We start from the raw sequence: 27,231 nt of genomic DNA on the forward strand, positions 1-27,231 counted from the left end.
TTTTTTTAAATTAACTAATTTAAATTGTGTATAAAAACCTTCTTCAATTAAATTAAGAAAAAGCAATGAATTTATTTTTGAGAACTGAAAAAAAAAGAAGTCGTCACGTGCGACTAAATTAGGGAAGAATGATACAGTTTAAAAGGTCTCAGAGTTAAACCTCCACAGTGTCATTTACCTGTTAACATGTATGCCTTGACTGGACATAAATACCTGGAACTGGCTTTTGCGATGTCGCTTCTCTGTTGGGCTGACTGTAAGTAATAGCTTGTCTCTTGCACTGAAATTGGATGATGGCACTATGTTAATATTATCTTCTAAATTATAAACTTCGATACAAACAGTAATTTAGTTTGAATTCAAGCCTTTAACTTGATCATTGGCAGCCTGCATAAACAATGAACATCAACATGTGCAGTATTTCCATGTAAAGTTTCATTTGTACTGTCTTTAAGGCAGCCCCTCTGCGCAGGATGATTTGGCTCCCCTTGAATTGCAGTTCCATTCTTTGGACTTCAGAAATGTCTTACACTGGAAACATCCACACAAAGCTGTCAAGAATCTGACATATTTTGTTCAGCATAAAATGTAAGCGTGCACAAAGTTCTTGACAAAGAACGTAAATTATGTTCGTAAACTAACTTGCCAGTATCTGCTGCACCACCCAAATTGAATCCTCACATATCTGTAGCTATGAAACGTTTCATATTGGTGACCTCTCTTGATTTCAGATACGGAGACAAGGAGTGGACTAACTCTGAACAATGTCAGGGCATCCGGTTGCTGGAGTGTGACCTGAGCCAGGCAACGTCAGATCCCAGAGAATGGTACTATGCCAGGGTCCGTTCCTTGTCCTCTGAGGGCTTCTCATCTTGGGTCCTTAGCCACAGGTTTTACCCTCAGTGGCAAAGTGAGTATACCGCATCATTTTAATTATGATTTTCCTTGAGAAAAGCTTATAATTCAACACATTTGTCTACATTTGAAATTAACTTCCATCCGCATATGGGTGATTTTGATAGAGGTGCCAATCGAAAAGGAAGAAAGATTACACAATTTGTTTGTGATGGCATAACAGCACAATTTTATTTAGTTTTTTCTTCCTGTGGAACTTATCAGCAAATAACTTCCTCTGAATTACAGCCAATTTCAGCCCGCCGGAGATGAAGGTGACTGTGACAGGAAGGATCATTTCTGTTCAGATCAGACCTCCGAGGACTCCACTGCGAGGACAGAGGGGCTCTAGGATACCAGTGACAAAACTGCAGAAACTGAAATTTAGAATATACCTAATGCACAATGATGTAGAAGAGGTAAGAAAGCCCATGCATCTAAATGTACAATTCAAGGTGTATATATAAGTAGCCTATGTGAAATTATAGATTTAAAAAAATATCACATGGTCAAGAGTGGTGTTCAGACTATTTGGGTTTCAGTTCAATAAACAAGAAGAACTCACATTTTAAACACAGCATTGCCAGTTTCTTCCTCTGTTTTAGTCAGTATTATGAATTCCGTCGCGTGTGAACGAATCGGTTAAGAAAATGATTCAATAACCCACTCATAAAGCCAATCACTTGTCGCCAACTTCTGGTGGAAAGACTTAACCTGCAGAACTACTCTGTGTAAAATCCTTACCTCTAATACACAGGCAGTTTGTTTGGTAAGCGGAGTGATAAAACAAGTGAAAGGTTTGCATTGTTGTAGGCTCAGTGCTCTTCGAACGCTCCTCGGCCAATCAAATTCGAGGACTGAAACTAACTGTTGAATATTACATTTAAATGGATAGTTCACCCAAAAATGAAAATGCTGGAATTATTTGCTCATGTTCATGCCAAAAACTGCATGACTTTCTTTCTTCTGTGGAACATACAAGAAGGTATTTTAAGAAATGTATTTTTTTCCATACGGTGGAAGTCAGTGATCACAGAACTTTTTGGTTATCGTGGTTCCTCAAAATATCTTATTTTGTGTTCCACAGAAAAATGTCATACAGCTATTTGTTCATTATTCTGAGAGAGCAAATGGCTAGAATAGGTAATTAATTAGCTTGCTGATTGATTGATGTCATTATAATATATATCTTTATTTATTTATTGCAATTTGTTACATCGTAGGAAATAATCTGCATATGAAGACTGGCATGCACAGAGCAAATTGCACTTAATTTGGTAGTTTTTCCAAAATGTAAAATTTTAATAACTGTCTGGCAGCCCACGCGCTAAATTTACTGCAATTATTATAGGCCTAAAGGACTCCAAATTCCTCAAATTCAGTATGCTAAACCTTCACTAATCCCATTTCTACCCAATAGGAAGTTTATGAAACAGACAGTTGCTCCAAGGAGCTTATGATCGAGGGGTTACGTCCGAAAACCACCTACTGCCTTCAGGCTGTGTCCGTTACCCCTCGCTCAGGCCGCAAAAGCTTACGGAGTCCCAGCATCTGCGTCAGCACTCATTGAAGGCTTAGTGTCTCCCTTAGGTAAGCCTTACATAACACATGATATGGTTTTTTTAGTAAGGGAAACACCTGAGATAAATGACGGTGTCCATGACAAGTTTACGCCTTTGTGCTTTCTCCAAGTTGCCTCCCGGGTATTGATGGTAGGTAGACAAAAAAACGACAAAGTGAACACAGACACGCTACTTGTTATTCGAGACAGAGATTGCACTCTTGAGACACCCTCAGATCAAGTTCCAATCACCTTAGGATAAATTAGAGTGATTGTCTACTTTGCTAAGAGTTTCAGTTCTGAGAATTTTGAGCACATACAATTGCACATGTATTTTTAGAGTATTCGTATTATTTCTGGTTTTGATTATACCGTATAATATTTCTGTTTTATCTGCCTGCAGGGTGAGGCTGCTTCTGGACCTTTGTTCAACATGAAAATTACACACTACATAGTGGAATGTCTGCAATTTTTCACCAAGGTCATGTTTACTATAAGACCGACTGTAAGCCTGGCTTTGCCTTTAGGTTACATTATAGCTGAAGTGTGTAATTTCTGCACCACTAGCACCATCACCATCAGCAAAATAATGACTGTTTACACACAGGTTTCCTGAACACTCTCATCTTTTATTGGGTGGACAAAGAAATAGTACCGCCCTCAAATCACACCACTGGTTTGAGCCAACAGCAGCGGAAAGTATTTAGACTTTTTTTTTTTTCTCAGGGAAATGAACAAATGGCTTACTGGAAGATATTTAGTATTAAGTTCGCTTTTTTTAATTAGTATTAAAATATATACACACTTCAACTTTAACTTCAACTAATGACTGTTGAAAATAAAAACATGAACTAATTGTCACGTTTAGGGATGAGAACTGAACACCAGTCAGTATTAGTTGAATGTTGTGTTACTAATGACTAATACAAATGACTAAAAATAATACTAAATAAATTATGAAAGAAAAACAATGCTTAAATGTTGTATAAAGTATTTATTGGTCACTTGTGCACGGTAAAATATTAGAATTTGATATAAATGAGATGATTCTGGGCTCAGCCCTTATTTCTTTGAGCCCTCCTGGAGCAAATAACCAGTCCACATCTGAACAGAACAGCTTTTAACATTAAATTGGTCACATGGGTAGTATAAAACATTGGATAAAAACAGAGCTCAATACAACATACACTGTGCAGTCACTAAAAAGCAAAACCAGTAAAACTATTAGCAGTGCTTGTGTACCATGTAACAACCTTTCAAAACCGTTTCACAATCCAAGACTTCAACTTTGGTGAAAACATCAATCTTCTGTTTTCTGTCATTCACACATCGGTGTCCTTCACGTTTGGAAATCGGTCTAAATAAAACTGCTTTAAAAGTTTGATCTCTGCAGTTCTCCCATAATAGGAGAAATGATTGTGCTTAGACAATAACACCAGATGAATTCCTTAAAAACAGGCATCATATTATTACTTCATCTAGTAATGATCATTTCAAGACATAAAAAGGAGGCACCACAATGTCTCTCCAAGTCCTTTGTTCTTATGAATACTAATGTGCAGTTGTTTATCTAAACTAACAGTAATCATTATGTCTTAATACAATAACAGCATAAATGTAATGAACAATCATCATGACTTGAAAATTCCAGTGCTACAAAACATATTTTGTTCTTCTTTCTTCAAAACAGCACCACATAATGGCTGTTTTTAAACAGGAGTCACTCAGTGGGAAAACCTCTGATTATTTCTGAACAAACTGTACATTTATGCTGACTCATATAATTACAGTAAATAATTCTTATCCCTACTATAACCTTTTCAATACTGAGTTGTTTCGCAAACATCTTCTGCAACAAACTAAGAGTACAGTACTCTTCCATTTGACACCCTATAACCACAAAATAACGTTTCAATTTGTTCAATCAAGTATGTTTCATCTCCACAGAAACAAAACAATATTTTAAGTGGCACAGAAAGAGAAAACGGAAAAGCAAGATACTTAACTACTTAAGTCCACAATAGACAATGAACAAGTTAATAATTCAGGCTTTTACACAGGGTAATGATTGAGAAAACACTTTGAATATAGAATGACAGTTTAAAAAAGCATTTGGGTTTTGCAGAAACGGACTAAATCACTTACAGTTCAAGCACCAAATCCTGATTTAACATTATGTAATCAATTATAATTCTAAACATTTTGCTTTACATTTTTAATGAAACTACTGTAGCTTAAAACTCAAAATCAAGCTACTCAGATGGTAACAGTTTTAAATAGCATCCTGGTGCTTTATGAATCTTATTAAATTCATTTTTTTGTATTGGCTGGAATGATTTGTAAATAATAGCAATATTGATCCACTAACAATATAGTTAATTCATTCATCCCCATTTAGCAGCATAATACAATATCTATATATATATTTGCTTCCCATTTGGGTTATGCAACCTAAAAAGCTTAAGGCATGTGTACACCGCTAAAAGACATAATTAGATAAAATGCATCTGACTTAAAGGGATAGTTCACCCAAAAATGAAAATTCTGTCATCATTTACTCTCCCTCAAGTAGTTCCAAACCTGCATGAATGTCTTTGATCTGCCGAACACAAAGGAGGATATTTTTAAGAAAGTTTGCAACCAGGCTGTTTTGGGGCGCCGTTGATTTCCATAGTCAAAAAAGTCAATGGTGCCCCAGAACTGCTCTGTTTCCCACATTCTTCAGAATATCTTCCTTTGTGTTCAGCAGAACAAAGACATTCATATAAGTTTGGAACTACTTGAGGGTAAGTAAATGACAGAATTTTCATTTCTGGGTTAACTATCCCTTTAAAGCTAAACAAAAGAAAAAGAAAAAGGAACGAGTCCATGAGGCTCCTCTCCAATATAACTTTAGGAAAAATAATGTTCCCAAAAAAAAAAAAAAAAAGTAGGAATCAATTTCAAACATGTCATAAAAGACAAAACCCTGAAAATGTAATGTATTAGTACAGGAAAAATAAAGAGCTATGTAGGGAACTGCAGTGTTTGAGCTGGCAAACATGAGGTTTGTTAGTTTGGTCAATCACTTAGCTATGCCACTTCATCTGTACAACTATTATTATTTATATAAACACTGTGGGCCCTGTTTATGCTCTTCATATGACATTACGTGATAAGAAAACATGACAAAAATGCCTGAACACAAAAAAATCAGTAGGTTCTAACAGAATCTGAGATCTTGTTTGTAAGTGTAAAAGGTTTACAAATCAAGTCACTGTAAAACCTACAAACCAGCAATTCTACTGTAAATTCAATGGAATGTTGATCATTCACTTCATATATGTCACTTCATATTAAATTACACATCAAAGTAAACAGCATATAAATAAAAGTACCACAGAATATCTCCAGCAGCAATGGCTCAAATATTGATCAAAGGCCATGATGTTAATCTTGGGGAAAAATAAAAAACTAAATGTCAGACAAATCACTTCCAGATGCAGCTTATTTCAGGATAAAAACTCTTTCTCCAGTTCAAAGACAGACGGTCGACTTGGTGTGCTCTGTATTCGACAGAGGGGAACCGTGCAGTCTCGTTTTTGACCCTCTGTGTCCATATCCAGCAAAGAGCAGTCCATTTTGACCTCTGAGGGGAGGACCATGTCCAAGTTTTGGGCACTCTTCTCCCCAGAGGAGTGCCCGAGAGAATAGCTCTTATTACGGCTCTTTAGAAGACCCCAGGAGTGAGGTTTGCTTCTTAGGGAAAGCGGCCTGGGTCTAGATGCTGATTCCCTGGAGGCTTGCTTCTCCTGAGCAGGCTCTCTGTCAGCCTTCTTTTTCAAGGAAGTGGTAGAGAAATCAGCTGGACTAGCCTGGGAGTTACTGCTGCCATTAACTTAAGCAAAGAAAGTGACACCATTAATAAAAATTATCTGAAAACAAAACTTCACAGTTATGGGCTAATGTAGAGTAAAACCTCTACTTTGTTCATTTATGGGATTACAAAAATCTAAACAAAATGCACAAAAATTGCTAATCAGCTGATATTTGAGATATATAGATATATACAGGTCCTTTTCAAAAAATTAGCATATTGTGATAAAGTTCATTATTTTCTGTAATGTACTGATAAACATTAGACTTTCATATATTTTAGATTCATTACAACACAACTGAAGTAGTTCAAGCCTTTTATTGTTTTAATATTGATGATTTTGGCATACAGCTCATGAAAACCCAAAATTCCTATCTCAAAAAATTAGCATATCATGAAAAGGTTCTCTAAACGAGCTATTAACCTAATCATCTGAATCAACTAATTAACTGTAAACACATGCAAAAGATTCCTGAGGCTTTTAAAAACTCCCAGCCTGGTTCATTACTCAAAACCGCAATCATGGGTAAGACTGCCGACCTGACTGCTGTCCAGAAGGCCATCATTGACACCCTCAAGCAAGAGGGTAAGACACAGAAAGACATTTCTGAACGAATAGGCTGTTCCCAGAGTGCTGTATCAAGGCACCTCAGTGGGAAGTCTGTGGGAAGGAAAAAGTGTGGCAGAAAACGCAGCACAACGAGAAGAGGTGACCGGACCCTGAGGAAGATTGTGGAGAAGGACCGATTCCAGACCTTGGGGGACCTGCGGAAGCAGTGGACTGAGTCTGGAGTAGAAACATCCAGAGCCACCGTGTACAGGCGTGTGCAGGAAATGGGCTACAGGTGCCGCATTCCCCAGGTCAAGCCACTTTTGAACAGAGAAGCAGCACTGGACTGTTGCTCAGTGGTCCAAAGTACTTTTTTCGGATGAAAGCAAATTTTGCATGTCATTCGGAAATCAAGGTGCCAGAGTCTGGGGAGGAAGGAGGAAGACTGGGGAGAGGGAAATGCCAAAATGCCTGAAGTCCAGTGTCAAGTACCCACAGTCAGTGATGGTCTGGGGTGCCATGTCAGCTGCTAGTGTTGGTCCACTGTGTTTTATCAAGGGCAGGGACAATGCAGCAAGCTATCAGGAGATTTTGGAGCACTTCATGCTTCCATCTGCTGAAAAGCTTTATGGAGATTAAGATTTCATTTTTCAGCACGACCTGGCACCTGCTCACAGTGCCAAAACCACTGGTAAATGGTTTACTGACCATGGTATTACTGTGCTCAATTGGCCTGCCAACTCTCCTGACCTGAACCCCATAGAGAATCTGTGGGATATGGTGAAGAGAAAGTTGAGAGACGCAAGACCCAACACTCTGGATGAGCTTAAGGCCGCTATCGAAGCATCCTGGGCCTCCATAACACCTCAGCAGTGCCACAGGCTGATTGCCTCCATGCCACGCCGCATTGAAGCAGTCATTTCTGCAAAAGGATTCCCGACTAAGTATTGAGTGCATAACTGAACATAATTATTTGAAGGTTGACTTTTTTTGTATTAAAAACACTTTTCTTTTATTGGTCGGATGAAATATGCTAATTTTTTGAGATAGGAATTTTGGGTTTTCATGAGCTGTATGCCAAAATCATCAATATTAAAACAATAAAAGGCTTGAACTACTTCAGTTGTGTTGTAATGAATCTAAAATATATGAAAGTCTAATGTTTATCAGTACATTACAGAAAATAATGAACTTTATCACAATATGCTAATTTTTTGAAAAGGACCTGTATATATATATATATATATATATATATATATATATATATATATTTTTTTTTTTTTTTTTTTTATTATTATTATTATCTTTATCTGCCTGTATTGACAGTTTATTTCACATACTCATTTCAAACTATTTTACATTTAGAAAATTTTGATTTTTTTTATAGATAAAATATACAAATCCATCATTTTAAATGCTACAAGTGAACAACATTATAATGTAAAATATGAAAACATGAATATTTTAGATAACAGCAAAGTTATGTATTAGGTGAATTTGATGTATTAGATGGCAGCAAAGGAAATCTAAAATGTAAAAATGTGAGTTTGTCAGCTAATATTATATAAAAATGCATCTGTATTGGCCGATATTCAGTGTTTCACTTTATTTAGATTACCTTTGCTATCTAATAAAAACAAATGATATAAAAAAAAAAACTAAAATTTTCATTTTTCATAGTTTAAATTATAATGCTATGAGGTCTATATTTGCTTGTAGCATTTAAAAGTATCAGGTTTTATATTTACATACAGTTGTGTTCAAAATGATAGTGCGTTAAAAAAAAAAAGCGAGTAAAGCTCAAAATCCTTATAACTTTTACTTCAATACAAACAAATGCATTGGGGACATTGCACATTCTATTCTAAATCAAAACGAAGAAAAATTTTACAAATTTGTTACTATTTTACAGAAAGAAAAAAAAGAATATTAGGCTCTTTAAAAAAAATTGCAGTGTCTGCATTTTTATTTATAAAGTCAAACATTTACTGTATAAACAGAAAAATGCTTGAAAATGTAGCTTTCTTGTGAATGACTTAACTAACATTTAGTTGAATAGCCAGGGTTTCTGAGAACTGCTTCACATCTGTGTTGCATGGAGTTTGGCACCTGTGAACAGGCATTCCAGCCTAGGACGACTGCACTACATACCACAATTCCTCTGCATTTCTTGGTTTTGCCTCAGAAACAACATTTTTGATGTCACCCCACAAGTTTTCTGTTGGATTAAGGTCTGGAGATTAGGCTGGCCAGTCCATAACGTTAATCTTGTTGGTCTGGAACCAAGATGCTGCTCGCTTACTGGTGTGTTTGGGGTTGTTGTCTTGTTGAAACACCCATTTCAAGGGCATTTCCTCTTCGGCACAAGGCAACATAACCTCTTTAAGTATTAACCTCTTTAATGTACTCAAACTGAGCTGTGATCCCTGGAATGCGATAAATAGCCACAACACGTAGTATGAGAAACATCCCCATATCATGATGCTTGTGCCACCATGCTTCACTGTCTTCACAGTGCACTGTGGCTTGAATTCAGTGTTTGGGGGGGGTCGTCTGACAAACGGTCTGCGGCCCCTAGACCCAAAAAGAACAATCTTGCTTCATCAGTCCACAAAATATTGCACCATTTCTCTTCAATGTGTTCTTTGGCAAATTGTAACCTCTTAATTTTTTCAACAATGGGACTTTGTGGGGCTTCTTGCCGATAGCTTGGCGTCTTCTAATTGTTACAGTACTCACAGGTAACTTTAGACTTTCTTTGATCACCCTGGAGCTGATCATTGGCCGAGTCTTTGCCATTTTGGCTATTCTTCAATCCAATGGAATGATAGTTTTCGGTTTTCTTACATGTCTTTCTGGTTTTGGTTGCCATTTTAAAGTAGGGGTTGGAATCTTCAGGCACTTCACGATCCGATACCAAAACGATTCTTGATCTACATTTTTTCCCCAATTAATTCTTGTGCTGTGCAAATACATCTTTACATTTTAAGCAAAATTGCAGTTTCTATGCTTTTTGTTTTGTTTATAGTTTATGTTATAGAATCTCTGTGTGGCAGTACTGCCATCTTAAAAATAGGGGTGTGAATCTTCACTGGTTTCAGGATTCAATTCAATTATGATTATCATTATCAACTCAATATCACAATGCGTCACATTCTCAGTTTTCAATATTACTGCACACAGCTACATTTTCATATAAATTTTATATCAATTTATTTTGTGCAAAATTATTTTTTTTTATTATAGCCTACAAGCAGGCAATTTTTTTTAATTACTTGTTTAAAATAAGTGTTCTTTAAGTATCCGAAAGACAATAGTTGTTTTTTTCCTCAGCATTATTGCCGTTTGATTATTACTGATGAGATCATAGACAGTGGAAGCTTTAAAAGGCTGCATTCACACTAATGCACAGATCTATTTCGATATATCAGATGTTTTGTCCTGCTCTGAAAACATAACTGACTGTGTGTAGCCTACATCAATTTCATATAAAAGTATTCGAAAACGCAAGTGCATTTAACCTCAGCCGCAATCGAGCTTCAGGACAAACAAACACAAAGCACACGTGAAAGTCAGTGCGCGAATTTCGTGCATCTAATAGTACTGCATTCAAAACGGCATAAATGAAAGCATATCTAAAGTAAAACACAGCGAGTGGAAGCACACACTGTCAAGCAATGCGTACGTGTCTCACAGCGCAAACTGTGCAATGAAGCCCGCCGTGTCTTTAGCGCGCACACGTGCCATATGCGGTAAAAACCAAGCTCAGAATCGTTGAAAAGAGAATCGTTGAATGCATCGGAGAATTGATTTTTTTCTTCCACCCCTATTTTAAAAAATCTGATATCATTTTAGCTGAGCAGTCTATCATTTTCTGCACTTCTTTATATGTTTCCCCTCTCTAATCAACATTTTAATCAAAGTACGCTATTCTTTTGAACAATGTCTGGAACGACCCATTTTACTTCAATTTTCAGAGAGAAATGCACAGTACAACATTTGCTGCCTTCGTCCTTAAATAAAGGGCCACTTGTTTGACACCAGTTTTTTTTTTTTCACAGAATGATCTACCTCTCTAATTAAACTCCACACTGCTATTATTTTGAACACGCTCTTATCAATTAATGATTCAATTACACAGAATAAACAGCATGCATATCATGACTGCTGGGTCTGTTGGTTTTCTATTACTCTACCACACCTACTAGTAAAATATTTGCCATATAGAAATACAATTTCTACCAAAAAAATGTATCTGGTTAGTGATGTTGGACTGCTATAATTTTGAACACAACTGTATGTATATACATATACATACACACATATATATACACACACATATACACACACAGTATCTCACAGAAGTGAGTACACCCCTCACATTTTTGTAAATATTTTATTATATCTTTTCACTGAAGAAATGACACTTTGCTACAATGTAAAGTAGTGAGTGTACAGCTTGTATAACAGTGTAAATTTGCTGCCCCCTCAAAATAACAACACACAGCCATTAATGTCTAAACCGCTGGCCACAAAAGTTAGTACACCCCTAAGTGAAAATGTCCAAATTGGGCACAAAGTGTCAATATTTTGTGCGGCCACCATTTTTTTTCTAGCACTGCCTTAACCCTCTTGGGCATGGAGTTCACCAGAGCTTCACAGGTTGCCACTGGAGTCCTCTTTCACTCCTCCATGACGGAGCTGGTGGATGTTAGAGACCTTCCGTTTGAGGATGCCCCACAGATGCTCAATAGGGTTTAGGTCTGGAGACATGCTTGGCCAGTCCATCACCTTTACCCTCAGCTTCTTTAGCAAGGCAGTGGTCGTCTTGGAGGTGTGTTTGGGGTCGTTATGTTGGAATACTGCCCTGCGGCCCAGTCTCTGCTTCAGTATGTCACAGTACATGTTGGCATTCATGGTTCCCTCAATGAACTGTAGCTCCCCAGTGCCGGCAGCACTCATGCAGCCCCAGACCATGACACTCCCACCAACATGCTTGACTGTAGGCAAGACACACTTGTCTTTGTACTCCTCACCTGGTTGCCGCCACACACGCTTGACACCATCTGAACCAAATAAGTTTATCTTGGTCTCATCAGACCACATGACATGGTTCCAGTAATCCATGTCCTTAGTCTGCTTGTCTTCAGCAAACTGTTTGCGGGCTCTCTTGTGCATCATCTTTAGAAGAAGCTTCCTTCTGGGACGACAGCCATGCAGACCAATTTGATGCAATGTGAGGCGTATGGTCTGAGCACTGACAGGCTGACCCCCCAACCCTTCAACCTCTGCAGCAATACTGCCAGCACTCATACGTCTATTTCCCAAACACAACCTCTGGATATGACGCTGCGCATGTGCACTCAACTTCTTTGGTCGACCATGGCGAGGCCTGTTCTGAGTGGAACCTGTCCTGTTAAACCGCTGTATGGTCTTGGCCACCATGCTGCAGTTCAGTTTCAGGGTCACCAAATTTATATATAATATAATAAAATTTACAAAAATGTGAGGGGTGTACTTCGTAAGATATTATATATATATATATATATATATATATATATATATATATATATATATATATATACACACACACACACACACACAGAGAGAGGTGTGAAAAAATGTTGGCCCCCTTCCTGATTTTTTTTGCATGTTTGTCACACTTTAATGTGTCAGATTATCAAACAAATTTAAATATTAATCAAAGATAAGTAAACTCAACATGCAGTTTTTAAATGAAGGGTTTTTTTATGAAGGGAAAACAAAATCCAAACCCTCATGGCCCTGTGTGAAAAAGTGTTTGGCCTGCATGGCAGAGTTCCAAGACAAAAACCGCTGCTGAGCAAAAAGAACAAATGCTCGTCTTAGTTTTGCCAGAAAACATCTTGATGATCCCCAAGACTTTTGGGAAAATACTCTGTGGACTGACGAGACAAAAGTTGAACTTTTTGGAAGGTGTGTGTCCCATTACATCTGGCGTAAAAGTAACAGCATTTCAGAAAAAGAACATCATACCAACAGTAAAATATGGTGGTGGTAGTGTGATGGTCTGGGGCTGTTTTGCTGCTTCAGGACCTGGAAGACTTGCTGTGATAAATGGAACCATGAATTCAGCTGTATACCAAAAAATCCTGAAGAACAATGTCCGGCCATCTGTTTGTGACCTCAAGCTGAAGCGAAATTGGGTTCTGCAGCAGGACAATGATCCAAAACACACCAGCAAATCCACCTCTGAGTGGCTGAAGAAAAGCAAAATTAAGACTTTGGAGTGGCCTAGTCAAAGTCCTGACCTGAATCCTATTGAGATGCTGTGGCATGACCTTAAAAAGGCGGTTCATGCTCGAAAACCCTCCAATGTGGCTGAATTACTACAATTCTGCCAAGATGGGTGGGCCAAAATTCCTCCACAGCGCTGTAACAGACTCATTGCAAGTTATCGCAAACGCTTGATTGCAGTTGTTGCTGCTAAGGGTGGCCCAACCAGTTATTTGCTTTAGGGGGCAAGCACTTTTTCACACAGGGCCATGTGGGTTTGGATTTTGTTTTCCCTTCATAATAAAAAACTTAATTCAAAAACTGCATGTTGTGTTTACTTGTGTTATCTTTGATTAATATTTAAATTTGTTTGATGATCTGAAACATTAAAGTGTGACAAACATGCAAAAAAATCAGGAAGGGGGCCAACACTTTTTCACACCACTGTATATACATACACACACTATATACACACACACACACATATACATAAATATATACACACATTTCTTTTTTTCCCCATTGGTTTGACAAAATGGTATAAAATTTTATATATAAGAAATAATTATAATATTGTGATCAGTCCAAAAATAATAACACATAACTTACTGGTCTGACACACAGCAGGGCTGGACTTCTTCCTCCTAAGCCGATAGTTGGATCCAGAAAGATGATCTTGTAGAGGGGCTGAGGGAAGAACATCATTAGTGCCTGTATTCTGATGTGTCTGGGAATTGCTAGCTGGAGTCTCATTCACTAGCTTATACCCAGACCCCTCAAAATCTGACTGCAGGAGGCACTTGGTGGAGCTGCACTCAGAAATCGATGACATGGCGAGTAGGTTTACAGGTCCTGGGCTAACCTCATCCTTGCGTGAGCGGCCACCGGGGGGGCTGGTGCTGCGGCGGAAGCGAGTGGCACGCTGAAAAAGGCCCTCTCGTTTTTTCTTCTCCTCACGTGGCTCTGGTTCCTCATTAGCAGCACCCTTACAAACCTCCCGCAGGTCGAAGCCAAAGGCGACAGATGCCAGGATGGAGGCACAGCCATAGAGAACAGCGTCTGTGCGCCGGCATGTGGTGGTGCGCTTCAGGCTGTTGGTGGGTGTGTGCTGCGGTGTGTTGCTGGTGGAACTGGTGGAGGTTGTTGGGTCCTCCTGGCTCTCACCTCCACCAGCCGGCCCCTTGCTCTCCCCCTGTTCATCTTTCCACAGAGGTAGATCAATATACACCTGGTTGGGGAACTTGAGTTGCTTTGGTTTGTTGTCAGATCCATCAGCAGAGCATACTTCATCTTTATTGGTTTCTGGGTAAACAACAAAACAAGCTAATAAAGTTTACAGTTAAAGTTTGAGGGCAGCAAGTTTTTTTTAAATAACAAAAAACCCTTTTATTCAGCAAAAAGTTGTGAAAAAAAAAAATCACTGTTTTCACATATTTCACAAAAAGCAGCACAACATTGATAATAATAGTAATGTTTATTGAGCATATTGCACTGAAGACTGGTATAATGACTGCTGAAAATTCAGCTTTGCCATCACGAATAATTTACATTTTAAATAGTATTTCACAATATTACGGTTTTACTACGTTTTTGATTAAATAAATGCAGCCTTGAGGACAAAGAGAGTTAAAAGGGTTTTACACTTCAAATAAAAAAAGTGAATAAAAAGATGAAGAAAAGACTGACATGAAAAAGCAATTTGGAAACAAGATTAGATTGAAACAAGACTAGATAGAATCTAAAAAGTGCAGATTTATCAATCGTGCAGATTTTAGTAGTTAAATCAATTCACCAAAATACAGCAAAACACTGCACATAACTGGGTGCCGTGACACAGAGGCTGTTTGTGAAATCTCCTACACCCTTAAACGGGCACTATTTGACGGGACAGACGCTCGTAGTGGTGTCCGAAACCATAGGGGATTGTTATCGAGTGCACTCATTCAATCACATAATGCACCACAATAATGGGTATACAACCGATGTAAACTCAACGACAGGAAATACAGAAAATGCACTGTGAGGGTTGTGTTGAATGAATTCCAGCGCATCGCCTGAAGATGGCGCCTGAGGTGAATCATTCATCCATCCATCCATTTTCCAAACCACTGGTCCAATGTTGGTACAGTGTAATATGGTACAGGTACAAATGTATTTTTACTTGAGTATTAAACAGTTTAATTAAGGTTTATACATGCTAGTTTCCATGACAGAGTTCAAGATAAATCTATGCTATTCCTTGAGCAGCCACTTTGGTAATAATCAAATGATTATTAAACAGCAAGTACAAATTATGCAGAAGCAGCAGCACTTCCGGTGCACTCAGCATCTGAATTTGCTCTCTCATTTTCATTCACACCTTTAACTGGGAATAGTGAATGGGGGTATTGGGGGCGATTTCAAACACAGCAGGGTATTAATGTCATGTTCTTTGTAACATGATTAAAAAAAAAATACAACAAACAGTTATGAAAAATGAGTACATGGAAAAAGTAAGATGAGTCTTCTTTACATACCCTGCTCTGCAAATAATGCGGCCAATGGAACAGATTTCTGGGACTTCATAAGACTAGTGGACCAGGGACTGCTTCCATCTGAGAGAGGTCGAACTCTGAAGACAAAATGACAGTGACACCCACAATTTATTACTCATAAGAACACATCTGAATCATCTGATTTACTGAATCATTAAAAAGGTAACATACATTACACATATGAATCACACAATTTTTTTTGTCTTTGCTTCAAAAAAATGAACAAAAACAAACCGTTCTAACCTTTCAGCACAATTTCCTCTTTCCTTGGTCTGCACAGAGCTTGGCCCCCATGTGCGGCCCTTCTTCTTAAACCCTTTCTTAACATCTTCAAATTCCTCAGGTTTGTAATTGGTGCTTCGACCCCATGTCCTGTTGCTCTCGTCCAGGGTCACTAGAGATGAAGATACAAAGAATTTGAAACAGAATTGCTAATATTAACAGAAACTTTCTTAACTGACAGTCCTGACATGTCACACCATAGAATGAGATTCAATATATTAGTCCTTCATAGCAGAGCAGCAACAAGCTTTATTTAGTGAATAAAGGCAACCTCCACCACCCAGCAACACAGAGATGGAATTATCACTTGTGAACAAGTGTTAGATCATTGCAATCATTCTCAAAAATGGTTAATGGAGCTTCAGGAAGATCATTGGTTTGACCTTAAACTATTAAAGCACCAGCTCAAGGTCTACCAAAATGTACTTGATCCCCAAAGGCAGTTGAAGCAAACTCATTATAAACCATTAAAACTTCAAAACTATCAAGCAATGTGTTATGAGAATCATTCGTATCCCAAAGTCATCAAAACAAACAGAGAGATGCTGTGAAGCCAGAGCAGTAGTGATCAGGAATCACACCAACACACAGTAAGATGGGGTGGCTTTGTCTCACAGGACCACAGTGTCCTTGCCTTTCTTCCTAAACCCGCTAGGAGGTTTACACTCGCTTGTGATATCCACATCCTGGTGATACACAAACATACTGCCCCTTCGGCCAGTGTCACTTAGGTGGCTCACTGATGGGAAGAAAATGTTACAAATGTGTGACAGACATAGGATTCAGACTGGCAATGACCTGGATGGGTCTTTTGGTACATTCATTCTTTTTGTTGTATTGAAACTGGCAAACATTTAAACAGAAGGGATAAGGGCCAGTCCTGATATTAGTTTACGACAATGATGTTTGTTTCAATTTCAGTTTCTTGTAGGAAGATAAATGGAGGAACTTCCCTTTAAAATAAAGAATAAAACGTTGCAATCTTCTAAACCTATTGCAAACAGCGATATATCTGATGTTTTTTTAACCCAAAATATTGAAAAACTTGATCGTTTGTAAAATATCAATCTAGCAGATGCTGTATGAAAGTGTAAAACAGTAGGTACTTACACTGAATGGCTCTGAGGCGAGGGATCAGTGTAGGGCTGCTGGGAGGGCTGGAGTTGGTGCTGTTGAGGCTTCTTCTCTTGTCCATAGTCGGAGAGGCCTGAACGGTGATTTTATGCTGAAAATCTGTTGGAACACAAATACGGTTATCCCTTAGTAGTATTTAAATCACTTTTAACATTTCTACCTCAGCCAAATGTTACAATAACATTTCTTACATAAACGTATTTCACAACCCTAATGCTACAAGACAAAATCTGTAAACAGTCATGATAAACAATTTATTGAGCGACATTAAGGTAACATTCACGCTACACTACAAATTCATGCAGTTCTAACCTGAGGGTAAGCTGATGCGGTTGCCATCTTTGAGCTTGAGGCGGCTGCGTTTGAACTTGCCCTTTCGTTTCTTAACATTGGGCTTATCCTTGTTGAGTTGGAATATGAGGATGTTGAGCTCACGCTCAAGCACATTAATTTCCCGCTCAGCCAGCTGCTGTTCCCTTCTCTTCAGCAGCTCTTCATGCGACTTCTGTTGAAGGGCCGCTCGCGTAAGCTCCTCCTCACGTGAACGGAGCTCCTGTTGGCGTGAAGAACATTTGTGATCAAGTACATTTGGTAAAGAATCTGTAAACAGTTCATCTAAACAGGACATGATGGTTGGGAATAATGATAGAATTTCTTTTTTCGATTTAACAATTCCTTGAAATTCTGATTAAACAAACTATGGCCAAGTTTTTAGATATACTGAACCACTGCCTAGGGAAGCAAAATTTAACAGTTTTCATGTTTATGACCCCACTGTCTGCAAGAGGAAAAAAAAAAAAAAAAACGTATGATTGGCAGTTTCACTTCCTTTGGCCTTGGAGGACACAGCTCAGATTCCTCTCTGCCTTAAACAGCTCTTTTCACATCAGTCTTCTTTTCTTGGTTTTTCCCTTGAGCACCACAAACATACTATAATGTGAGACCTGCGAGTGAGTTATTCACACAACAACGGCACCACATAGTAAATAAATACTTAAAAACTGCTTGTTTCCTAGTTCTCTACATTTCCCTTTTGCTCTGGCTTACACTTTAATCTTGAATGTGGCAATGGAAATCTGCCTTTTGGTTAAAAGAATCAAATCACCTTTTATGATGGAGTTAGTTTACTTCTCCAAATCTTTTGAACAGAATAATCCACATGTATAAAACTTGCAGGCAGAATTGTTAAGCATTAATCAAAACAGTTTTCCGGCCACATGGAGTAAAGCCGTTTGGCCTAATCTCTTATGAATAACTTCTGTAAGAAGCTTTGGGGCAGTCTGCCAAGAAACACACTTGGGCAGATGATTTAGACAATTGATTAATGAATGAACAATTTGTTTATTTACTAGCACGGAAAAGTTTGGCACTTCACGTAACAAGGAAAATATTTATGGGAGAAGGCTTTACTTGCACCAGAGGAATAATTCACTGATCAAGAATGTACGTGGAACATGAACAGCTGAATTGAAATGGTGATTTGTTGGATTGGTATAAAAAAGGTTATTATACCGCGGCAGTCGTCGTGTGAAGGCCTCTTAGTGTGAAGACCGAAGAGTGTAAGGACCATCAACTCTACCGTGCGACTCCACCGGGCAGGGACACCGGCAAGGGATAGAAGTATCGCTTTTTATTTGAGTTTTTTCATTTATATGTTTATTATTGAAATGTTGTTATATGCATGTGTCAATTTTATTTAATTTATTTATTTTCTTAAATATGTGGGTCTATAGTATTTATAGAATTGTAACTTTTAGTTTTAGTTACTTTTTCTTATTTGTAAGTCGCTTTGGACAAAAGCGTCTGCTAAATGACAAAAAGTAAGTAAGTTAGTTTAAGCTGACTTGCAGGAAAGGGCATTCTTGATCAACCAACGGCAAATCCTTTTCAACGTAGCAAGCTGCTAGGACTGGAAGCAGCTTATCCTATTAACTTTATCGAACGCTTAAGGCCATTTCATTGGTAATAGATGGCTTTAAGAGAATAAGTTCAACCAAACGCAGCTACCCTGTTAAAATCTGTAACCCTGAAAACAAAATAGGTCCACTGTCTCACTACAAAACAGTCTTTGGCACACAAATCAAAACTATACAGTCCATGTAAAACAAGCTCACAAATAGATAAGCCAACAAAATCGTGATCAACTGACCTTTTCTTTAGTGCGTAGCTCATCAAACATTTCTTGAATCTCCACTCTCCAGTCCTCTTGCATTGAGTGGAAGGAGTCCTGCGGCATGGTGGCCATCACAGCCTCCTCTATGGCAGTCAGCTGCTCCAAGATGGAAGCAAAGGACGGACGGATGTGGGGATCCTGCTCCCAGCATTCTAGAAGCACAAAATATGTTAGAATCCTATTGGTTATCATTACAATCACCTTTCATTGCTGACTGCCGTGGGACTTGTTCACACTCAAGGCCTGTTCACACCACCAGCGACACACAGTAACATGATCCTATTCATGTCAATAGAGAGCTGCCAATTTAGGCAAAGTAGGCATGTCCAATGGCACGACAAAGTTGAGAAATTTTTAACTTTGCGCAAATGAAGAGCATCTTTTGGGAACAACAACCAACAGAAATGAAGACTGAGCCAGTGAAGCTCAGATCATCTATCTCAAATATCTCAATCGCAAGACAGGACAGAATGGAGCAATTTCACTGTTCTATATGATTTGTGTGTAAAAACATACATAGATATAATAAAGTAATGTGTGGAACTGTCTGCAAACTCTGTGAGTTTTATTGATACAATGATTATATGATGCATTGTAATGAGCTGTTTAGTACTGATGCAGTTTGTGCTAAAACAGTTTCCTTTGCATAATATTCATTAGAGACAAACTGGTTATTTTTCACAATCAAATGAGAATTTCTTGGCAGTAGGAGCCAGTTTAAACTATTTTAATTGATCATTCATCTGGGTGATGCTTTAATGAACTAGCACTAAAGTAACAACAACAGGATGTTACTTCTTTAGCGACAAGAAAATACCTAGTCCAATTAGAATATCTTAGTTTTACCATCAACCTACATCATCAGTAATATGAAGTCTACCCATAAATTTAGAGTGACACCACTCATTAGGAACACCCAGAAGCAACTTAACCTACAAAGAGACACTGGTGGTGTAAACAGGGCATCAGTGTTCAAACGTCAAAAAAATGTCATGAAATGTTAATAACATATAGTGAACCACTGGATAAACAAATGAGCACCATCAGTAAACCACCAACAGACCTACCCTCCATGAGCTTGGCAAAAGGCTCGGGACAGGTAGATGGAATGGGAAGGGTTAATTTGTTGACAGCCACTCCATAGGCAACTGCCAAACCGTCGATGCCACGGTAAGGAACCTCTCCAGTCAGTAATTCCCAAAGGAGGACTCCATAGCTGGAGAGAGAACAGAATACATTAGGGAGGTGTCAGTGTGGTATGGACTGGTACTAATCACACCAATGGGCTGAATGAACAGTGCTTATGCACAATACTAACAAGAATTTGGAAAAACAATGTTCTAGCAATGTCAGGAAAGAAAGAAGAGAGAAGTGAAACCAATCATGTGTTGACATACAGTAAGCAATGTTTGACCAAAGTGGCATGAGAACGTTTGGAAAAAGATGAGTCTTCACATTTAGCTTTCACAAACAAGGTAAAGGGGATGCTGATTTGGAACACTTCCAATACAGTTTGGAGCTGGCAAGCTAAAGACACAATATTTTAATGTGAGTGTATAGTCATGGCACACAAATATTGGGTAAAATTACATCAGTACTTAATTACATTAAAAACAATAAATATTAAAACAGCTAAAAAGATGTCATAGAAGGATAATTACCCTGCTTGCATTTTTGAAAAGCTGGTAGTACGCCTATGATGCCCGAGTGATTGTATCTAACCTCAAGGAACAAATAACAGGCTATAATAACAGGCTTTGTGCTCAACATTGCAATTAAATTAAAATAACAGCTTACCTCCAGACATCACTCCCTTTGGAAAAAAGAGAGGATTTGATGACCTCAGGAGCCATCCAGGAATAAGTGCCAGCTGCACTCATTTTGGTCGTTTTGTGCCACTCACGGGCCAAGCCAAAGTCAGTAATCTTTAGGGTTTTTCGACCAATGTCATCATTCTCAATTTTTCCAAGTAATAAAACTAAAAAAAGAGAGAAAGGAGAAATGATCTTAGTTATTTGTACTATATTAGCTATAAATTAATTGTAAAAGTTTGCAGTGAAAAAAATTAACTGAAATAACAGAAAAAAAAAAAAAAAAAAAAAGTAGTGACTGGGCCATTCAGATCAGCCACTTTATGGTATGATGGGAATGTTTTCTATGAGTGAGCCTTCGCCTTTGAGCATTTATGTCAATGAATAACAATACAAGAATGCTAAAGAGGATGCTCATATTTCCACTCTTTTATCATGAAGTGGAATCTTCAAGGACAGAGGCCTACATGAAGAACTCTTAGAGACATACAAGTCGCTCTAGTTTACAATGCAGTCTCGTACCAAATGACAAACAACATTAGAATGTAGGCCAGCTCGCTTTGAAGTGAGGAATATCCTGAGGTCAGGAATAGTATTATTTCTCACCGGCTCTGTCCTTGACAATTATCCAACTTGAGACCTTTATCAACATCAGTATGTAATAAATAGAGTTGATAACTACATGTCTGATTAATCTGACCTTGACTCCCTTTCCATCATGATCTGAGTGAGTAACTAAATATTCTTATTTGTGGACACATTTCATTAAAAACATTCTAATTTTTCCAGCCTTTGCCCAACGTACAGTGGCGAGGACTGGCCTTGACTACACTCCCAGTTTATGCACTTGTTACTATGCAAGACATTTAGTATAACTGTCTTGCATTTTTATTATAACATTTTATCAGAAATGTTCAGTTATCAGAATTCACAATGTTTATTAATGCAATAAGCCAGAGGAAGCCATCTAATCAGAATTTAGAGTTGAAACTATTTTCACAATGAGGATTTTAGTTCCTTTACAATTATCTTAATTTCCTTTAAATATATAAACATGCTGGATGCTGCAAATAAATAGAACCAGAGACAGTGTATTTTAAAAGATAAAAGACCTGCATGTTAGAAAATTTACAAATATTTCATTTTGGGACAAACATGAAAATTCGGATTCCATTTCAAACAGGTTTCACCAGTTTTGATGCTTTCAGGTTAATCTCAGCTTTTGGTTTCTATGCACTTTTAGCTTTCTTTTCCATGAATTAACAACACAAGAGTAAACAACTGTTTAAAATGTAATGAAATGACTCTACACACCCACAACCTATTACACAATCAGTTTTAATATTTTATATATTTCAGTAAACCAGTTGGTTGGATATGAAATTTGCTGTCTTATTACTAAAGATCATCCACTTTTTCTGTGAACCTGTCCTGAAACATAAAAATAAATATAAAAATTAATAAATAAATAAAAATTAAAAACGTCAAAGACTAATAGTGCTTCAAAACAATCTTGCTCTGATTTGCCTCCACTTTCTTACAAGTCTTTTCTTTGCTCAGATTTCTATGGTATCCATTTTATGGGGCAGAAAATCATCTTTAGATCATGAGACAATAACCATTGCCTGTAGTATGTTCGCCACGGCCCCTCTCAATCCCTCCAACAAGGCCATTGTTCTCTACATTGTCAGTCAGAGAGAGAGAGTGTGTGTGTGTGTGTGTGTGTGTGTGAGAGTGTATTTTGGAGAGCACACATGCTTGAGATTCCTTAACGTTTCACTTCATGTGCCTGAAATTACAAAACTGAGTTTTGAAGTGTGGCACAGTGCCGAGTTTCACAGGGGCAGCTGGCTACAGTTCTGCAATATTCTTTACCCCAAATCAGGGGAAGCTCCCTGTCTTGGAGAGAAAACAGCAGCCATTGAGGAGATTAAAAATAATGAAAATAAGCCTTTCAGGCCCAGGAGTCGGAGCATTCTCGGGTTGGCAGTCACCTAGCAACCAGTCCTCGACCATTCCATTGTGCAAACTTATGTTAAGCTTTTGCCCCCTCGTTAGCGACATTCCTTTGAGTGAGGTATTAAAAGATTAGGGCACAAAAACATCATTTCACTCACTATTTGCTATATCTTAAAGATAATCATTGATCAGATAAGCAAGAATGGGCACAAAGCAAATCTGATTTCATTTCTTACTATTTGAGAGAGTACTATTTGACTTTGGTTTGTGCCTCCCTAAAAATGTACCCTCTACCTTTAACCTGCTAAACAATGTACTGCAACTGAATGGGCAAAGAGTCCCTCTTAAGAACAAAGCAGAAAGGGTCTGGCTCATAATGGGTGGGTGTCTTGAGTGCAGCACTGAGCAAACACACGTTATTTTTTCAATTAAGGTCAGCAAGCTTCCAGTGTTGTTTGTCACAATCCTGTGGAGAGATGAACAAACTGAGTTGCGTTAACAGTAGCACTGCCATGCTGAACGGGGGCAGGGTGCCACATTGTGTCTATTGTTGATAGTGGAATGCTGTCTATTTTATTGTTCTGGATATACGATGCTAATTTAACAGAGAATGACACAGTAATAATAACGATACATAACGCATTTGCAGATTTGCACACCAAAATCAACTAAACTACTATTCAAAAGGTTTTTTTTTATTTATTTTTTTAAATATGGACGCATTAAATGAATCAAACATGACTGTAAAGACACTTTCAATATAACAATTATATTTACAATGTAAAGACAAAATGTAACAAATATATATATATATATAAATATATAAATATATATATATATATATATATATGAGGCTTAGTCAGACAAGTTACTTAACTTTAAACAACACCTGAAATGACTCTTTTAGGTATTGGTTAAACAATGTATAGCATACCTGAGGCAGATAAGCATTAGGGTCTTTCCCAACTCCATCTATGACTAAGAAACATAATAGGACAATCCCATATTCATGCAGTATCCCTTTCAGCTATAGTTTTGTTTTAGAGAAAAAAAAAATATCCCCATTTACATGAAAGAAACTCTCTTTATAAACATCTGTAAAACTAAGGTAATGCATGACAATACTCACCACTATTCAGTATGCAAAAAAAAACATGATTTAAAAGACTCTATAACACTAATTATGAAAAAAACATTTATATTCAGATTAGTGCCTCTTTATGCAGACCAATTTTCATATCAGAGTTTTCTGAACTTTGTCAGCAGTTTGTCAAAAGAGCACAGCAGCATTCAAACTCTAACCTCATAACTTCACAACCTGCACAGGGTCGCACTCATTCAGAAGAAATCATTCCTAGGCTTGAAGATAGCTAGTGACTTATCGTTTGTTGCCTGTGCAACTCTAGAGCAAGAAACTCAGCTAATGCACATGACTCGAATCCACTGTTGAAGCGCAGGTGCAGTTTTCAAACAGCCTGCTCTTTTGTCAGTGACAATTGAAAAAAAAAATGCAACATTAAATCTTCTGATGACTGTAGGGCCAACATTTACAAAGCAAGGTAATTTCACCATCTCAGTTTAGTAGTTAAGCATTTTAGCCCAGATGTAGGCCTACATATATATGATGGGGAATGAAGGTTCAATGGCCATTTAACCACAGGTTATTTTATACTAAATGTGCAAAATTGACATTTTAGTCAAATTGATTTTTATAGTGCTTTTCATAATACATTGTTTCAAAGCAGCTTTACAGAAAATAATACAGTTAATGTTTAAAATATCTTCATGCCTTATTGTCAAATTTAGCAGAGCTGGGTGAGAATACAGTATATAATATACGAATATGGTATACTCGCATGTATAGTATATGCAGTATACTGCATGTATGCGTATATACATATTACATATAGCGACTAAAAAGCTCAAGCAGTTGAGATTTACTATATAAAGCTGTATGTGAGTGGACGATATGTATGCAGATAAAGTTGGATATTATATATATATATATATATATATATATATATATATATATATATATATATATATGAATGATATATATATATATATATTTTTTTTTTTTTAATATTTAAAAACTTGCAGCTTAGGTTGTACTCTAAGATGAGCGAATGCCAGAAGGACTTTAACTAACTACAAAAGCTCCATTCAATCTCAGAGCATCCATCAATTTGATAGCTTTTCTTCTGGGGTTAGATTTCACTAGCTAGTGGCTTCCTTTGAGAATCATATTGCTTTTAGCTAGAAGACAGAGTCCACAGTTCCCCACACTACACTACACATTTTGCATTAAATACAGTTAGATTGCCAGAATATTCCTAGATGACCCTTGTTACAAGGATGAGTTATAAGGGTGATCTGTTCTGTTCTGATCTGATCTAAACACGGGTGTATATGGTTGATGTGCTAATGGTAAACTTTGTAAACGATTAATGATTAACATGCTTATTGCGAAAGTAAATACCAACGTGACAAGCTTGTGTGTGCTTTTACAGTAGATCGAGCAAATGCCTGCAATTAATGGTCAAGATAAGGAGGTATTAATGAGTGTATGGTAACTCTCTCTTACTGTTGCTGGACTTGAGGTCTCGGTGAATAATGGGAACCACGGCCTCCTCGTGGAGATACTGCATACCTCTGGCGATCTGGACGGCCCAGTTCACGAGGATATGAGGGGGGATCCTCCTGCACGTCAAAGCGCGGTTCAGAGTCCCTCCTCGGGCATATTCCATCACCAGACACAGGTTAGGCTCCTCCAAACACACCCCCTCCAGTTTAATAATATTAGGATGCTGAAGCATCGAGAAAAGTTTGGCTTCTTGCTTAACACTGTCTGCAGTCGCTTTAATGTCCTCGTCGGGGTCCTGTCGAGCTGCCTTCACCGCGACCTCCTGGTCCTTCCAGGTCCCCCGGTAGACTTTGCCAAACCCACCGACGCCGATGATTTCTTGTAGAACAAGTTCAGAAAACGGTATCCGAATAGGGGCGGACGGGTCACTCTCGCGAGCTCCTACCGCTCTATAAATGGCTGGTTGGTAAGTAACATAATTAGATGGGAAGATGCCCACGCGATGGTTAATTTTACCAGTCCACCAGCCTTCGTCTCCCGAGATGGCAGCGTCCTTAGACAGGACCTCCACCACGTCTCCTCGCCGCAGGCTGAGCTCGTCCTCCCCGCTGGCCTCGTAGTCAAACACCGCGGTCCAGAGCGAGCGGGGACACACGGGGGCAGAGTGAGCCCAAGCCCCCGAGCTGCAGGACTCCGTCCAGACATGGTCTTGGATGCTCAGGCGCCCCTCACCGTTTGGGAAAACGGCCTGGGGAACATCCATGTCTCGGCGCCTGCAGGAGCACCATAGGGTGCTGTGGTGTCAAATCAAAGTAAACGAGTCCTGTAGTCGTATTCCCCAAAGACACACAAAAAGTTCCTAGGAACTCCAGCCAGGTCACTTCATATCATTGATGGAGAGTCGGTCAGGTTAAATCCGGCTTAATAGAGGTTAAGGGACGCATTGCTTTGTTTCCACATAAACCAGATAACCAGTCTGGGAGTGCGAAGTGCCTCTGAAGCTGGGCCATCAGCATTAGCCGGAATATTTGCGACGCTAACTTTGTTTACATTTGAGAGTAAACGCTACATTATTAAGTTTATTGATTTAAACGCAACCAGATAGACAAACGAATTTAATCTTTGTAAAAATTAAGGTAAACAACATACCTAACTGGGAAAGTCACGAGTTTTCAAGCTGAGGCTACAGGTGCAAAGTACCTGCTCATCCCAAGCGAATGAATCAAGCTAAATATACACACGATTAATTCACTAAGTTACCTAAGATAAGTTACTAATTAACTTGCGTGTCTACATGTACAACACCTCCACATAGACAGTCTCTGGCTAGTTGAAACACTTTGCACGAGCAGGCTAAAGAGCTGTGCTAACGCGTTAGCTCTCTCTCAGAAGTTCACAAACTAGTAACTGCGGCTCCCAAAATTCCGCCGTCGCCAAGGACTCGTCGCGCGCGCGCAGCAGGAAACGTTTCGCAGACTCAGTCCAGTGCGCACTTCAGTCATTCACCAGCATTACAAAAATGACGGTTTTCCCCCCTCGCGTAGATCCAAAGACTTGTTCAGAGCAGCTAAAACTTTACTTGGTCAAGTCTACGAGCCCACCGCCATCGCCTCTCCGCTCCTCCGACTCGAGTCGACT

General features: G+C 38.4%; 2 protein-coding genes across 2 annotated transcripts; one reads left to right on the plus strand and one right to left on the minus strand.

The window, feature by feature from the left end:
- The first annotated feature begins 172 nt into the window (after nucleotides 1-172).
- LOC306882531 (interleukin-22 receptor subunit alpha-2-like) lies at nucleotides 173-3,837 on the plus strand. Its single transcript, XM_079437227.1, has 6 exons — nucleotides 173-256; nucleotides 456-588; nucleotides 732-910; nucleotides 1,144-1,313; nucleotides 2,315-2,484; nucleotides 2,859-3,837. The coding sequence occupies exons 1-5, from the start codon at nucleotides 187-189 to the stop codon at nucleotides 2,462-2,464; spliced, it is 702 nt and encodes a 233-aa protein (XP_079293353.1). The 5' UTR covers nucleotides 173-186; the 3' UTR covers nucleotides 2,465-2,484; nucleotides 2,859-3,837.
- LOC306882530 (mitogen-activated protein kinase kinase kinase 21-like) lies at nucleotides 3,432-27,231 on the minus strand. The gene is made up of 10 exons (XM_079437226.1): nucleotides 25,594-27,231; nucleotides 21,037-21,217; nucleotides 20,307-20,455; nucleotides 19,216-19,391; nucleotides 17,379-17,619; nucleotides 17,043-17,165; nucleotides 15,894-16,044; nucleotides 15,633-15,727; nucleotides 13,726-14,418; nucleotides 3,432-6,332 (listed from the first exon to the last, which is right to left on the minus strand). The coding sequence occupies exons 1-10, from the start codon at nucleotides 26,354-26,356 to the stop codon at nucleotides 5,947-5,949; spliced, it is 2,958 nt and encodes a 985-aa protein (XP_079293352.1). The 5' UTR covers nucleotides 26,357-27,231; the 3' UTR covers nucleotides 3,432-5,946.

This window comes from Barbus barbus, assembly GCF_936440315.1.
Source record: "Barbus barbus genome assembly, chromosome: 16".
Classification (NCBI taxonomy): domain Eukaryota; kingdom Metazoa; phylum Chordata; class Actinopteri; order Cypriniformes; family Cyprinidae; genus Barbus; species Barbus barbus.

Coding starts and splice junctions, on each gene's coding strand:
- LOC306882531 (XM_079437227.1), top strand. CDS start 187: ATGTATGCCTTGACTGGACATAAATACCTGGAACTGGCTTTTGCGATG. Junction 257..455: donor GCTTCTCTGTTGGGCTGACT/GTAAGTAATAGC, acceptor ACTGTCTTTAAG/GCAGCCCCTCTGCGCAGGAT. Junction 1,314..2,314: donor TGCACAATGATGTAGAAGAG/GTAAGAAAGCCC, acceptor TCTACCCAATAG/GAAGTTTATGAAACAGACAG.
- LOC306882530 (XM_079437226.1), bottom strand. CDS start 26,356: ATGGATGTTCCCCAGGCCGTTTTCCCAAACGGTGAGGGGCGCCTGAGC. Junction 17,620..19,215: donor AGCTACGCACTAAAGAAAAG/GTCAGTTGATCA, acceptor TCACGCCAACAG/GAGCTCCGTTCACGTGAGGA. Junction 16,045..17,042: donor TCGCCTCAGAGCCATTCAGT/GTAAGTACCTAC, acceptor CTTCATCTCTAG/TGACCCTGGACGAGAGCAAC.